This window comes from Myxocyprinus asiaticus, chromosome 44 (assembly GCF_019703515.2).
Source record: "Myxocyprinus asiaticus isolate MX2 ecotype Aquarium Trade chromosome 44, UBuf_Myxa_2, whole genome shotgun sequence".
NCBI classification, from domain to species: Eukaryota; Metazoa; Chordata; class Actinopteri; order Cypriniformes; family Catostomidae; genus Myxocyprinus; species Myxocyprinus asiaticus.
In genome coordinates this window covers 10116973-10132051 of record NC_059387.1, presented here as the reverse complement: position 1 = coordinate 10132051, position 15079 = coordinate 10116973, and the positions used below count along the sequence as shown (strand labels likewise).

The 15079-nt window shown below is 40.0% G+C and overlaps 1 protein-coding gene across 5 annotated transcripts in view; it reads right to left on the bottom strand.

The window, feature by feature from the left end:
- LOC127434714 (ras-responsive element-binding protein 1-like) overlaps positions 1-13737 on the bottom strand; it is a 73611-nt gene extending 59874 nt beyond the window's left edge. For all 5 annotated transcript variants that reach the window (XM_051687621.1, XM_051687624.1, XM_051687625.1 and 2 more), the window contains exon 1: positions 13408-13737. Coding sequence is in view for 1 of the 5 variants with exons in the window: in XM_051687619.1 (XP_051543579.1) it covers positions 13408-13447 (40 nt within the window). In the remaining 4 variants the exon portion in view is untranslated. The remainder of the gene's footprint in view (positions 1-13407) is intronic.
- Between the last annotated feature and the right edge of the window lie 1342 nt (positions 13738-15079).

Sequence of the window (15079 nt, the reverse complement as noted above, 5' to 3'; positions counted from 1 at the left end):
CTTTTAGACCCCGTTTACACATGTATTTAAAGCCAACACATATGATCGGATCACCCGAAACGCATCTTAATACCAGGTATAAACAGATCATAAAGACACAAAAAGGTATACAATTTCCTGTTTTTTGTAGAACAAAGTGCAAAGGCAATACTATGGAGCTAAATTCATGACTAAAGTCTTTGAAGTGTAAAGGCATGTTGAATTTCTCTAATCGAAAATATAAATGCATTGTATTATCAGTGCTTGCATTTTGGGAGGCTGAATTTTAACGGTTTAAAATTTACATTATTAAAATGTAAACAATAAATATTCACCTTCCAAAGTTCATTTCCAAAATATTAAGTTCATTTGAAAATACAATCTAGATTTTTCGACAGGTAAAATTCTGCCGTTCTATTTTGCTTAACAAAATTCACTTCTTCAAATTCAGTTGGAAATTTAATCTTCCACATCTGGGAACTGCAGGAAAAGCAGCAGAGTACCGATGCACAATCTCAACCTGGTGCTATTCGTTCTCACCAGTAGTTGGTAGATTGCGATCGGGTGTTGACTGCTGAAGACCAAAGCTACAGGTAGAGAGAACAGCCGTGTACGTTTTGAGTTTGTTTTTCAATTTGAGCAGAAACAAGAAAATTAAATAAAATAATACATTACAATAAAAATAATAAATGAATGAATGAAAAATTAATTAGGCCTAAATCAATAAACAATTGGCCTACCTTTGTGCAAGAGTTGGTACAAAATGGCCGCATGATATAGTATTAAATTCAGAAGGAATGATGTCGATGTTACTCTGTATCTATGGGGAAACTGTCTATCTTGGCACATCTTCCCATTTTCCTTCTCTTTACAAACTCTCATCTTCCTCTCTGACACCAAAGGGCGCTGTCACGTGCACATTGTTGTGCATTGATGATCAGTTTGGGGGCAAAGCGCAGCTCTCCGCTTAATCAGTTAATGTTTGTACATTTACCCTATGTTTGTGCTTCCAGCACCCTATTGTGCCCATGAAATAGGCCTGCCAACACGTTAACCTCTTTATACTTTTTATACAGTCTTCACAGACCCTAAAAGCTTGCACCCCGAAGCACTTATAAGTGTGTCGCATTCGTGACAAGTGCAGGTTTGGGAAACGCACGTGAAAAAGAAAAGAACGTTCACAACTTCACATGTAGAGAACACTCATAAGAGCTAAGACCCATAGTTATCGGAAAAGCACGCAGCCTTTGTTTCTCATGATCAATGCACTTGGCTGGGAGCGCTCTCCGTTTCAGTTTTACGTGCTTAGAAGCAATGGCAGCTTAGAAAGAAATGGCATGCAAAGAAAATAGTGCAAAACAACATACATAAATTAATAGAAATGTCAAGAGATTTAAAGCTCTCACTCCCTCACTGCACATGCACATTTTTTTCCCCCTTTTTCACCCAATTTGGAATGCCCAATTCCCAGTGCGCTTTTAAGTCCTCGTGGTCGCGTAGTGATTCACCTCAATCCAGGTGGCGAAGGATGAATCCAAGTTGCTTCCGCATCTGAGACCATCAACCTGCGCATCTTATCACGTGGCTTGTTGAGCGCGTTGCCACGGGGACATAGCGCGTGTGGAGGCTTCACGCCATCCACCGCGGCATCCGCGCACAACTCACCACGCGCCCCACCGAGAACGAATCACATTATAGCGACCACTCTACCCTCCCTAGCAACCGGGTAAATTTGGTTACTTAGGAGACCTGGCTGGAGTCACTCAGCATGCCCTGAGATTCGAACTAGCGAACTCCAGGGGTGGTAGCCAGCATCTTTTACCACTGAGCTACCCAGGCCCCCCTGTCAACACTCTTTAATTAAGATGCAGTTGACCACAGATTTTAAACTGGGCTCACTTTGTTTCTTTAACTGTTGCACTTCATATAGTAGTTAAAATCAGCAGATAGTCAGTTAAATAATAGAAGTCAGTTGAATCATAATCGGTTGTTACATGAGATAAATGATAAAATAGACACAGCACTTGTGTATATTGTTGATTTGTCTGTCTTTGCATTTATTTTTATTTGTCGTTTATAATTTCATTAGAATTAATTGAAATATTTTTGGGTATGGTTTATGATTTGCATTGACAACATGTCACTCACTGAAATCAGTTCATTTTAAAATTAGGTTTCATTTTGCAGTTTATTTTAACCTGACAAATCTACTTGTGCACTCATATGCTCCCAAGCCCTGGCTTTCAAATAATATCTCTTTATGAGATTTTTGAAAAATCATGTAGTTCAGGAATCTTAATGACATGTATCTTTCTTCCATGTTTTCAGCAATCTGATATGAGCTCAGTAAATTGTTGTATGATTGGCTGTGAATAATAAGTCTTTCAATGACTGCTAAAGCAGCTCAGAAAAGATCAAATATTTTTACTTCTCACGGCGCCTGTCGCGAAGAGCCATGCACGTGAAAGCGGTAGAATATTGGGTGCACGAGCACCGCTTGCGCACCGTCAAAACCGCCTGCAATTTGCCACTTTCCACATGCCTCTCATTGAATATGAACTAGATACTCGTGCTTGCTGCATCCCGTGTGTAACGGCCTTTAGAACGTTCACTTTGACGCTTCCAGTGTAGACAGCTTCAAGCCGTCGCGGCGCATTGCGCGCCCGGTGTAGACAAGGAGTGATGCTTCCCGTGTAGACAGCAACATTGATTATGCCAAACAATCAGAATACCAGAAGTCCAAAAAAAAGGACAGGCTCGGGTAAAAGAGGATGCGGTCAGCCTACTACTGCTTATATGTGGCTGTTAGTAGCCTACTTCGATAGAGACAAAATGTGATCAGTTATATGCTGAGTGGAACAAACCGATTCGGTGAGAAGCACGACACGACCCATTTCAATTCACCAAAACCATATACATTTTCTAATTTGAAATAAAAAAAATTAAAAAAAACAATTGTCAAACTACATTTTCTAACAGAAATATGATTATTATCATGTGCGCTGTTTTGCACGCGACAAAATGCAGTTTATTTTTATTTGCAAACTATTAGTATATTCTGGCAGATTTTATTGGGTGGACCAGTGCTGCTCGTCACAGTAACATATTTGTGCGTAATTTTATAAACATTTGTAATTTACCTCCATGGAAATGTTTAAAGATATATTCATCCTAATCAAATACATATTTACATTTTGTTTTTCAATAGTTTTGTGCAGAACGACTGTGTATTTATTTTACACAATCAATGCTTTGTTCATCAGGTGTGCATTTATAATGTTTAGTTTTCACAAATTGCTCTGTGGGTTGAGATGAAAGCTTCCAGGATCAATGAACACAGTGGAGGCTGTATAGTCCTGCCAATGACATTAATTGAATATAACTCACTTTGTTATTGAGGAGCGCCAAACAAGGAGACATGTGGAACCTGCGCTTTAGGGACTGTAACAGGTTAAAGGGGAAAGGAAGAGGCAAGAACCGGCTTGACAACATAAATAATCATTTAATGATTAACTTAGAGCAAAAGACAAACGCATACAGGGCAGCTGCCTGTAGCTCTCTCTCTCTCGAACTGCTGCCTCCGGCCGCCTTTATCCCTCTCGTCGGCTTGATTAGCCTGATTAGAGGCCGGGTGTGCGCCTTGCCACAGGGACATTCACCAATCGAGAGGTCTGCTCTTTACTCCTAGAGCTGATAATGGTGACAGAAATGTAGTGTTGCACAACGCGTGGTGCGGGCGAGAGCGCCCTTGGGTGTCAGAAAGGAAGAGGAGACAATGAGAAAAATCAATGACATTTTTCTACTCTCTCTGATTTTATCTGATCTATTCATCCGTTTATATATCTATTTTATGCATTATTATTATTATTATTACCTTGGCTGGGTTTCCAAAAGCACTAAGTAGAACGTTAGCAGCACGTAAGTAGTAAGTAGAAAAAAATCGCTATAAAATCAATAGGCAGTCTCCACAGTCTGCGCATGTGATGTGATAGGTCAAAACTTACAAGACACATAATACGGTATAACGTTATATTAGCCTTCATTGACAGGCATAATTGTAATGGCAATAGAAAGATGACAAGTTGTTATTATACAGATTAAGAAGATATATGTGAGTAATGTGACCATGCAGTTTAAAAATTAAATAAATATGCCTTAGTAAATAATTAAAATATGGTTAACAGAGGAGATTAGAGCGAGTGTGCAATGAGAGATTCTCTCCTCCTCTTCTTCCTCCAGTGGCTGGTTCAAATCAGCTTGCCTATAGTCTTTTTACAAGGCAGTAACAAATTGCATGATACATAATGATGTCTAATTTCTTTAAATTCTATAATAGTTTGGTAATAAATTTTGGCGCCTTGACAAGGTTACAAACAACTACATGTTTGTCAGTATTTCCACCTTATTTTCATTTTGAGAAGACAAACACCTGGACATACTGGCCAAAGTGATCAGCACCTTTGGACTGGACAGCTCCCGTAACGAAGCACTTAAGTTTTACTTTATAACGAGAGGCGTTACTCTATCGTAAAATAATGAGCGACATCATTTAAGATGATCGTTAAAACTTAAGTTGCAATGTTTTCGGGAAACCCAGCCCTTGTCTATTAAGATGCTCTTAGCTCTATAGGATTACTCCAGAGCATTCATAAATCTACGAGCATTTTCAAGTACTAAGTTATGATGGCTTTGGGAAACAGGAGGCAAAACTAAGATGAATCGTAAGATGCATTCTACGATCTAGGCTTATGATGCTTTTGTGAAACGAGGCCCAGAGCTGCACAGTGCGCTCACATCTGCAATTAAAAAAAATGCGATTAGAAATTTGAAACCATTCACATGTGTGCGATAAGCTTTGTGTCTATCAAGGAAAATCCACAAATGTAGCATATTGACAGCATCACAACAAAAAAAAACTTGTAAAATGCATCTGATGTCTTCATTGCTATCACAAAATCTCGGACACGTCTTCTGGGTGGAGGTAATGTTCCCTCTGCGCTGTATCGCTCAAGAGACGCAATCCATAATTTAATGAACTTTACACAAAAACAAGAGCAGGGGAAATTGAGAGGTGATCAAATAAAATGCAAAATATTATTTTGTTTGCCCAACAAGTTATGCATACGAGTCCTTTATCTAGATGTGAGACTTGAAGAGAACAAGCTTAAAGATGTTGAACTTTGACACAGTAACATTGAATTCAACATGTTTCTTGTAGAAACACCATGCCATGTGTTCCTCTAATAGACTATTCATTGTAGTTGACAGATAATGTATAATTAATATAATAACATTATAATGACTATAATGTATAATGAATGTTAATAAAAATATTTATTAAAATGGTTGTATTTATTTTTGTAGTGTTTACTACAAAGCAGGAAATAGGAAAATGTATATTCTTTGGTGTTTTGGAGTTTCAGAAATGGCTAGAATTTATCTGAACATGAATATTAATGGTAATATAAGTATGTCATTATTATTTCAAAACGTGGTATGATATGTATTTTGGATTGATTATTTCGCACTCTCTATATTTTAGTTTCTGTACTTGTAAAACACTAAACAATTAAGTCAAGAATGTTTGAAGGTGAATTTAATTTGGTCAGTGCTAAGGGTTAGTCTGAGTCTCAGACAGCAGGAAATGGCCACAGGCCATTCACAGCAAGCATGATGTAAATTGCAATATAAATTGCAAGAGATGTCAGAAAATCCATTCTGATTGGCTGGCAGCTCTCATGAGGTGCACAGGTTTTTATCACTTTATCAGATAACAAAATGTCGTTTAGAAGTTACCAGGCTACAACAATGAGCACCTCTGTGGAAGAACTAGTCAAAAACTACTTGACTTTTGATTAGATTTGCCAAAGCTAGCAAAAAAAAAAAAAACAATACTGCTTTAAACAGATTGTTAAAGGGTTTATTTGAATCAGCTACCACTTTGTTGTGTCATGCCACATTAAATAATACAAATTAGAATAATAAAAATAAACATTCAGGGTGCCTCCAAAAGAAACTGACTAGAGCCTCTCAATGTCTAGAACCGGCCCTGAATCACTGATTGCTGTGAAGGTAAACATAGGCATAATAAAGTAGGGTGACCACAGTTTATTAAATTAATATGTAAGATGCAATTACTCCATTAATATGATTTGCTGTAACATATATTTTGTTTTATTTAACATTGTACCATGGTGAAAACTGAGCCTTGTTTATTTATTTATTTGAGTTTCCTCTGCTGCGTATTAATGTCTGGTGCTGAAGTAAATAATTCCAAAAAACCAAGGACTTCTACACAGTCAAAGATTTTTTAAATCAGAAATGTAATTGACAGACATACATTTTTTAATAAAAATTCAAATAATCTTATCTAGGCCAACAGTATATTAATTTCTAGCAGAGACATATCTGCCTTTCTTCATTTGTTAAGGTCAAAGCTCAGTTTTCAGCTTTTCTAATGTTAGGTTAAAAAAAAAAAAAAAACATATTCCTGGGATAGGCTCAAGCAAGGCTTGAAATTGCTACCATTTTGGTCACATATGCTCCCGAAATTGAATCTGTGCGACCTCAATTTATTTGGGAGCATTTGTGCGAGTGCAAATAATTGTTGTGGTGTGACCTGTTTTCATTTCTCTACAAAATGTTCGCTAATTACTGCACTATGTGCCTGCTGTGAGCTGATAGTGACCGGCCCACCGTTCTATTCAACATTACATAACCACTTAAACTTCATCTTTAGATTCTTAACTTTAATGCAGATTTTAGATTGGTTAATATTAGCCGTCAATTACTCCCTTTCACCACGCTCCATTGTTACGTGACAGGGAGCTAATTAGTGCGCGAAATGTAAAGAGCTGAAGAGAGAAAATGAAAAGAACACTGAGTGATTTCTTTTATAAGCCGCCTAACGTTACAGATAATGTAACTCCTAGAGTTGGTGAATGCGCTCATGTTGTGAATGTGGATCCACCAGCGGAAAAGAAGACTTGCAATTTTTGGAGAGAGTGGCTGAAAGACTTCGAGTGGCTCTGCTATGAAAATGACTTAATGCACTGCTTTCACTGTAAAGCGTGTGGGACAGAGGTTGCAGGTAACACTGCGTTCGCCACTGAATCCACACATTTTAAGCGTGAGAGCTTGATTAAACACGGGGAGAGCACCAAGCACAAGAAATGCCTGGACAAGTGTGTGGCAAATGATTCAGGATCAGGTTCGATTGTTGAAGCTTTTAATCGTCAGGATGCTGCCGGACGTTCCGTTCAATTGGCAGAGCTGAACATTAAATTTAACACCGTCTACACCAAAGAAGAGCTCGCCTTCACTAAATTTAAACCCATGTTGCAGCTCATGAAAATGAATGGCGTTGAGATCAACATGACGTACCATGATCAAATATATGCCGATACCGATATATCGGTGAAAGGCTAATATCGGCCGACCGATATATCGGTCGGGCACTACTATAGACCCTTCCCTAAGTAGTACGCAACACATTTAAATGCAAGCACTGATAATACAATGCATTTATTTTTTCGATTAGAACAATTCACCATGCTTTAATGCGTCAAAGACTTTTGTCATGAATTTAGCTCCATACAATACATGTCAACAACAGATCTGCTCAAAATGTTGTCAACATGTCATGTTTTCTGAACTGCATCCCAGGATTACATCTTTTCCCAGCATGCAATGCAGCTCTCAGGTAAGATGTCATTAGGGCAGCTCATCCTTGCAGGCTATAATTGTTGTCTGTCTAGTGGCGGCGTGGCAGACCAGCTGAGCAGACAGTAGCAAACAGCCACCTCTTGGCTTTTGTTTAATGCCTGACATAAGACCAGATTTGCACTGTTTACACAAAGGCCTCTCTGCATGTCCTCAAATATGTCAGATGTGGAAAATATGTTGCACCACCCATTAGTAAGCTACAGAAAAATACTCTAGTTGGGACATGAGAGCTCCGGGTTCTCAAAACCATCAAATCTGAGATGACACAGCAAGTTGCATTAGACGTTGCAGTAGGCTGCTTTTGAGAAAAATACTAATGAGAAAGATCATGTTAAAAAAGCAATCTGACTAAAGGCAACTGTATCATTTGCATTCTCTCTGCCTCCCACATAATCAGGGAGAAACTGGTTGTCCGATGCTGTTGCTCTCCTTTTTCCTTTCTGCAACCACCCTCGGCCTGTCTGTTCCACCCTTTCTCTCCTCCCTCCCTCTTTCTCGCTCCCTCCCTCGGCCAGCTCCACTGAGCAACAAGTGCTGCCTGTGAGTACCACCCCTCCCCCTCGTCCCAGCCTCCAGAAGCTATCGCAAATCCTGCGAGCAACTGCCAGCTGACAAAACTGTTTAGTCAGCAAGAGAGAACCAGGCAGGGAGAGAGAGAGAGAAAGAGCTTCAGGCTTGAGAGTAGCAGAAAAAAAAAAGAGTTGCACATCAGTCACTCCACACTAAGACAATGCTTTTCCACCCCTAAGTTTTATTGTGAGAGTTTACAAAGTCATATCGTGGCGGAACAAGACATGAGAGTTTAGTGAGTGGAAAAATAAACGAAAAAAGTTCCAGTCAGGATAAAATGGCATTGTTGAATGTAAAAATAATGGATAGTGGGGACAACCCACTAGTATGTTGTCTTCAAGCTTTCTGAATCTCAGAGAAGGGAAAACAGCCAAGCCGCTAACTAACCATTGTTCCAACACTTCCTTCATCTCTTTCCCCTCCACCTCAAAGAAGAGGCAAGTTTCACTTCCTGTCTTTCCTCTCATCTCCTCAGCTTGCTAGAACTCCCTTTTTTCCATTCCTTTCCCTGCCTCCCTCTTTCTCCTATCCTTTCCTCCATTGTGGCATTCTTTCACATCGGTGATAGCCGTTGGGTTAGACTTTGAACTCTCAGCAAATACCAACTTTATTTGCTGGCTGGAGCAGCTCGGGGGAGAAGCGGGAAAGGTGATAAGACAGGCCACGTAACAGGGCTTTATAGCCATTTGTGAGCCTTTCGTCAAAGCCCAAATAGATGTGCTTAGCTTCATGGCCCATTAGCCTGACGACTGCAAAGAACACCAGATGATTGGGTCAATGCTCTGATGAGGTTTTCCCAAACAATCCTACATTTAAAGACCTTAATTCAGAGTAAACAAAGGCTGTAATGAAAGAGCAGAATTTGCAATGCAACTAGAGATGCATCGCTACAAAATGTGTGTTCTAGGTGGATGCTTACCGTAGCACAAAGTGTGCCAAAGTTTAATACATGTTAAGGGTTTAAAAAAAAATACCTAGCTCCAATTATGAGCAATAATAGCCTAATAGCAAAGCCTGCTTTACCAAGCACCGTTAATGTAGATTGGTCAAGCCTTTTACTTGCTCAGTATACATCAGTGTTGTATTGAATTACTGTATCTGTTGCGCCTGCTAGCCATTTAGCTTTAACTTTTTACTGCTACTGAGCTAAACTTGTTTTCATGATTTCACAGCCAAAGATAAGTGCTGCTTGTGTGGGCCATGACAACAATCTTCAACAATCACAGAGAGTTTATCTGCATGCTAATATAACATCACACCACCTAAAACAATCAGAACTGATTCCTGCCATTATTAAGTTGTTCTGGTGTGAATTAGGCAACTCAAATATCTTGTTCTTGTGTATGTTACATTCATGTAGTGAATACTTGTACAACATTGTCCTAATATTTTAGGATAAACAGCTAATTCTGGGTCAAAATAAACAAAGGTAAAGAAGCTAATTTGACTCCATCTCTCCTCCAAGTTGCCCCCCTGCTGTGTCCCTGCCTCCGCTCCACGCCCCATGGAGGGATGGAATATAATCTTATCTAAAACAGGCAGGATAAATATAGCCTGGGAGCCAAAGGGCCAACCCATCATACCCCTGGGGCAAAAGCAGGTCCCTCTGCATGAAGATCACAGGACCTCAACCAAACAGGTTTTTTATTAAACATTTGCAAGGTATCCATTAGAATTCATTAGTATTAGTAACCAATTAAACTACTTGATGAGTAGCGAAATTTCTTAAATTAGGAAATGAAGTGCTGCTGCTTTTGACTTTATTCTACTCTATTATTTTATAAGTTTCCCTACTACTACTGTACTAGTGCATGGAGAAAAAAAACAATTACAATTAATTCCATTAAATTTGAACTGAGTAATCTTTAAAAACTAAAACAATATGTTCATTTTTATTTATTTAAATTAGTTAAAATGAAAATTCAATTCAAAGGAATTTTATGAAAATGAAAAGCGTAAATCTTTAAAATAGGCTAAAATGTGTAACTATAAAAGGTATGATAAGGTAAGTTATTTTTAAACCCATTTCATAATTTAAACACTGAATTTAAGATATTAATCTAAAAAGCATTCCTGGCAAAACAGTCGATGAATTAGCTCCTTATCAAAGATGGAAAAACAAATTAAATCAAATGTAAATACCGTATGAGGAGGTAATTGATACAAAGCAATGCTGTAAAATGTTTATGGTTTGGCTGCTTCAGTTGAAGTCTGCTGTGAAGTAGGTATCATGGGAAATACTATAATGAATTTAGAGATAGTCAATACCCAGGACACTCGAGGAGACCCGAGGGAGGTACACTTTTAATTAGCCCTAGAAAAAAATTCCAAGAGGGACTGGACACTAGATCTCAAGAGTTTGAGAATGCAGATTGATGTGCATGTCATCCTTAAAAAAACAAACAAAAAAAAAAAACACCAGACAAAATGCTACATCTTGCTACTAACATAAAATAATACACTGCAAAAACAGAACAATTCAGTCACATTTCACACTGAAACTCTCAAAACAGGAGAGCATGCATGGGCTTCCAGTATGTTCTTGGGTTAAGGAATATCACTGTTTCAATACAAGCTAAGCTCAATTGACCGCATATGTGGCACAATGCTGATTACCACAAAAGCTAGGCTAATTTTCACTCGTTCATCCTTTTCTTTAAAAAAGCAAAAATGTGGGGGGCCTGGGTAGCTCAGCAAGTAAAGACGCTAACTACCACCCCTGGAGTCGCAAGTTCGAATCCAGGGCGTGCTGAGTGACTCCAGCCAGGTCCCCTAAGCAACCAATTGGCCCAGTTGCTAGGGAGGGTAGAGTCACATGGGGTAACCTCCTCATGGTCGCAATAATGTGGTTATCGCTCTCGGTGTGGCACGTGGTGAGTTGTGCGTGGATGCCGCGGAGAATAGCGCGAGCCTCCACACGCGCTACGTCTCCACATGTGGAGATGCGCGTGCGCGTGATAAGATGCACAGATTGACTGTCTCAGACACGGAGGCAACTGAGATCTGTCCTCCGCCACCTGGACTGAGGTGAGTCACTACGCCACCACGAGGACCTAGAGAGCATTGGGAATTGGGCGAACCAAATTGGGGAGAAAAAGAGGAGAGAAAAAAACAAAAAACAAAAAAGGCAAAAATGTGGGTTCCAATCTGTAAACGTTAAATACACAACGTTTCAAAAGTATAGCCACAAAATGTAAACAATATGCGTGTTCACATTATTTCAGTGTGAGTAAAAAATGTCATACTGCATCAAAAGTTAGTCAATTTTAGTATTTTTGTTGCCATGACGACACAACACTGTATCTAGGAAAACTGTAGCACTAACATGGAATTTGAAAGCTTTTCTCACATTGAAACTACACCTGACCTGGCTGTTCATCATCCATCAATTTTTCATCTGGGATCTCATTTACTAGATCCCATGCGTGTATACTGGAAAACACCAGATACTTCACAGACTCCATTAGCTGAGCTCTGCCGAAACCAGCAATTTCTGTATTTTGTCAGCAGACATTGCAAAATGCAATGGCTGCATGCTTTGCCAACTCTATTAAATGTTTCTAAAAATAAAAGAGAACAAAAATATACAAGTATGAGTTAGAACTTTCCTATTAGTTTGAGCTGAAGAGGAAACAAACAAAAAACTACATGGAAACATCCTCCTCCTTTAGCCACAACTTCAAGCGGATCCTTCAATACGGCCATGCAAATACTCTGACTGTTCTTTTAGCACAGATAATCTTCAATGCATGCTGTTAAACACATTTGGTGGTGCTTTTATTTAGGGGATTACATAAAGACCTTATATTTAGAGATGGGAGAAGACATGATGTGTGTGTAGCTCGTCTACAGTGTTGAATTTCGTAATGGAATGTGAACTGCTCATCCGGATCCGTCCTCTCCTCCCTACCTCAAAAGAGTGGCCAGAGAGGCAAGAGGGCCACAAGACATCCTTAACGGCCACCAACCCCAAAACAAGCATTTTAAAGACTCTTTACAGACTCTTGCGCACACACATGGCGTGTTTTACTTCTTTCAAAAGCACAACCCACCCACCCCAAACAAACGCATCTTAAAAGTATGAACACACCGAGGGGGTGCACACAAATATGACGAGTGGATTTGCCACGTTTACCTTCTGCTTCACCGGGACCAGCGCGCTCCTGAAGTTTCTGCCTCGCCGAGGAGGGGCGGAAAAGAGACGGAACAAAAATGCCTAGCAACCATGATTATCTAACCACCAGCGACAGTGCTCGGCTGCTGTCTCCCAAGAGACCGAACTCATCCATTCCTTCAGTTCAGTTCGACAAACTTTCGCCAAAACTTCACACACACAAAAACCAACACAACATATAAACCCCTAAAATGGTTTACTTTGACAATGAATATCTTAACGAGTCCTGAATCAGCGAGAAACCAAAAATAACAACATTTAGACACACTCACGTCGATGAAACCAACCGACTTGTCTTTTTTTAAACTTAAATTACCTCAGGAACAACTGCCTGAGCGGTTTAATCGTCAACTATAGGCCATGCTTTAAAGATAAACAAACTTAGTGATGCAACAGGTTGTTGTCTGCGTAGAATAAACAGATAGAGAACTAAACAAAGCAACGATACCAACTACAACACGTTAAAAACGACGATTTAAAAAGTGGATAACGAGCGAAACGTGGCAGAAGCACCGCGGGCCGCGGCGATCAAAGTGCACGCGAGATGAGCGTGTGATGCTCCGCGCGACATCAGCAGCAGCGCGTTAGCTACCGCTTGCTAACAGCAGCGGACTTTGACCCCCATCACCGCATGCAGCAACTTCCATAAGACTTTAAAAAGTTTGTAAAGATGAACGCAAAGAGCTGTGCACCAACAAACCGCCTAGCTGTCTTGGCGAGACGGTGAGAAATGCAACGATGTTGTTTGGGGCAGGTTTGGACTGTGCGCGTGAGCAGCATCAAGTCTCTCATCGCGCAACAAGGAAGCTGAAGTTGGGAAGGAAAAGTATCCTCTTTACTCCGTATTAACTTTCCAACTGACTCCAACGCGAATGCACGCTTAAAACAAGCCAAATAAACAAGCAATGGCAAAATAACAAGCATTTGAAAGAGTTTGAAAGGAAAGCCAAGTAACTTACGTTTGACTTTGTTGGGGTTGGGTTGCTTTCGCCGAGACATGATGATGGTTGGTGATGATGAGCTGAGGAGAGAGAGAGAAAGAAAGCAACAGAAAAGAAAAGGAAAGAAGCTGCAAAAGTTGCTCCGGAGAGGAATCAAAATGGCGTTTGTAAAAAGATGCGCAAAGTTCGTCAACTTTGCTTTTGAGTGTCTCCACTCTCCCAAATCCCCCCCACGCCGAGATGCTTTAGTGAGGAGAGGAAAACGCTTATTTCGTTTTCCTCTCTCTCTCTCTCTCTCTCTGTCCTCTAAAGCTGATAAGTAAGGCGGAGTATCACGTGTTGCTCCTGCTCTAGTCTCCAAGGGGACGTAACTGAAGCTGCAGCCATAGACAAGCATCCTATACACAAAAGTTACACTGTTATTTCAAAAAATATGCGTAAATATTTGCATCTGTATTAATATGTAAAAAAAAATCTTGTTTCAACAAGTGTTGGTGGTGCCTTAAAATTTTAAGTTGTCAACTTAAGAGGGAAAGTTGTTTAAACAGAACAAAAAGTTGACAAATCAGAATAACTTGTTAAATTAGCTTTATGTCTTTTCAAGTAAACTTTTTTTTTTTGTTCAAACCATTCAAATTGAATATAGAAGTTCAATTACATATATTGTCATTTAATATTACTAATGATATGGGGCCTGGGTAGCTCAGCGAGTATTTATGCTGAGTTCGAATCCAGGGTGTGTTGAGTGACTCCAGCCAGGTCTTCTAAGCAACCAAATTGGCCCGGTTGCTAGGGAGGGTAGAGTCACATGGGGTAACCTCCTCATGGTCGTGATTAGTGGTTCTCACTCTCAATGGGGCGCGTGGTGAGTTGTGCGTGGATCGCGGAGAGTAACATGAGCCTCCCCATGCTGTGAGTCTCCGCGGTGTCATGCACAGTGAGCCACGTGATAAGATGCGCGGATTGACGGTCTCAGAAGAGGAGGCAACTGAAACTTGTCCTCTGCCGCCCGGATTGATGTGAGTAACCGCGCCATAGTGATGGGTCGTTCATGAAAGATTCGTTCATTTTAAACTAATCTTTTATGTGACTCAGAAGAACGAGTAGTTTCAGAGAGTGATTCGTTCATTTTGTGTTGGCCGCGCATGTGCATTGCGCAACCTCCGTTCGTTTGTTACATGAAAACCGCATAGGCGCTGTACAGGAAACAGAAATAATTAGTTCACTTCTCGAGTCTTTTGGTCCTAGTCGTTCGTTCTTTTGTCACATGATAGCCGTATACACTATGCATTGCTCACACAGGAAATGGAAATAATTGGTTCACCTCTCGAGTGTTCTGGTCCGAGTATTTCGTTCTTTTGTCACGGGACAGCCATATATACTATGCAGTGACAAAAGTATGAATGACTCAGACAAGAAGATTCAATCCAGTGGTGAACTAATCATTTGTTTCTCATAATTTGTCCTTGGCTGCATTATCAGTTTTTCATTATTGGGACTATAATCAAAGTTTGCATAAGTAGACGTGTGGGGGGGATTTGGCTACTGAAAATGTAACATATTAATTTAATTCTGCTCAAATGAATGAAAATGACTTGAATAAAGATTCGTTCATTTTGCTGAACGAGACTCAAAGATTCAAGTCAGTGAAATGAGCCGATCTTCCCATCACTACCCCACCACCACGAGG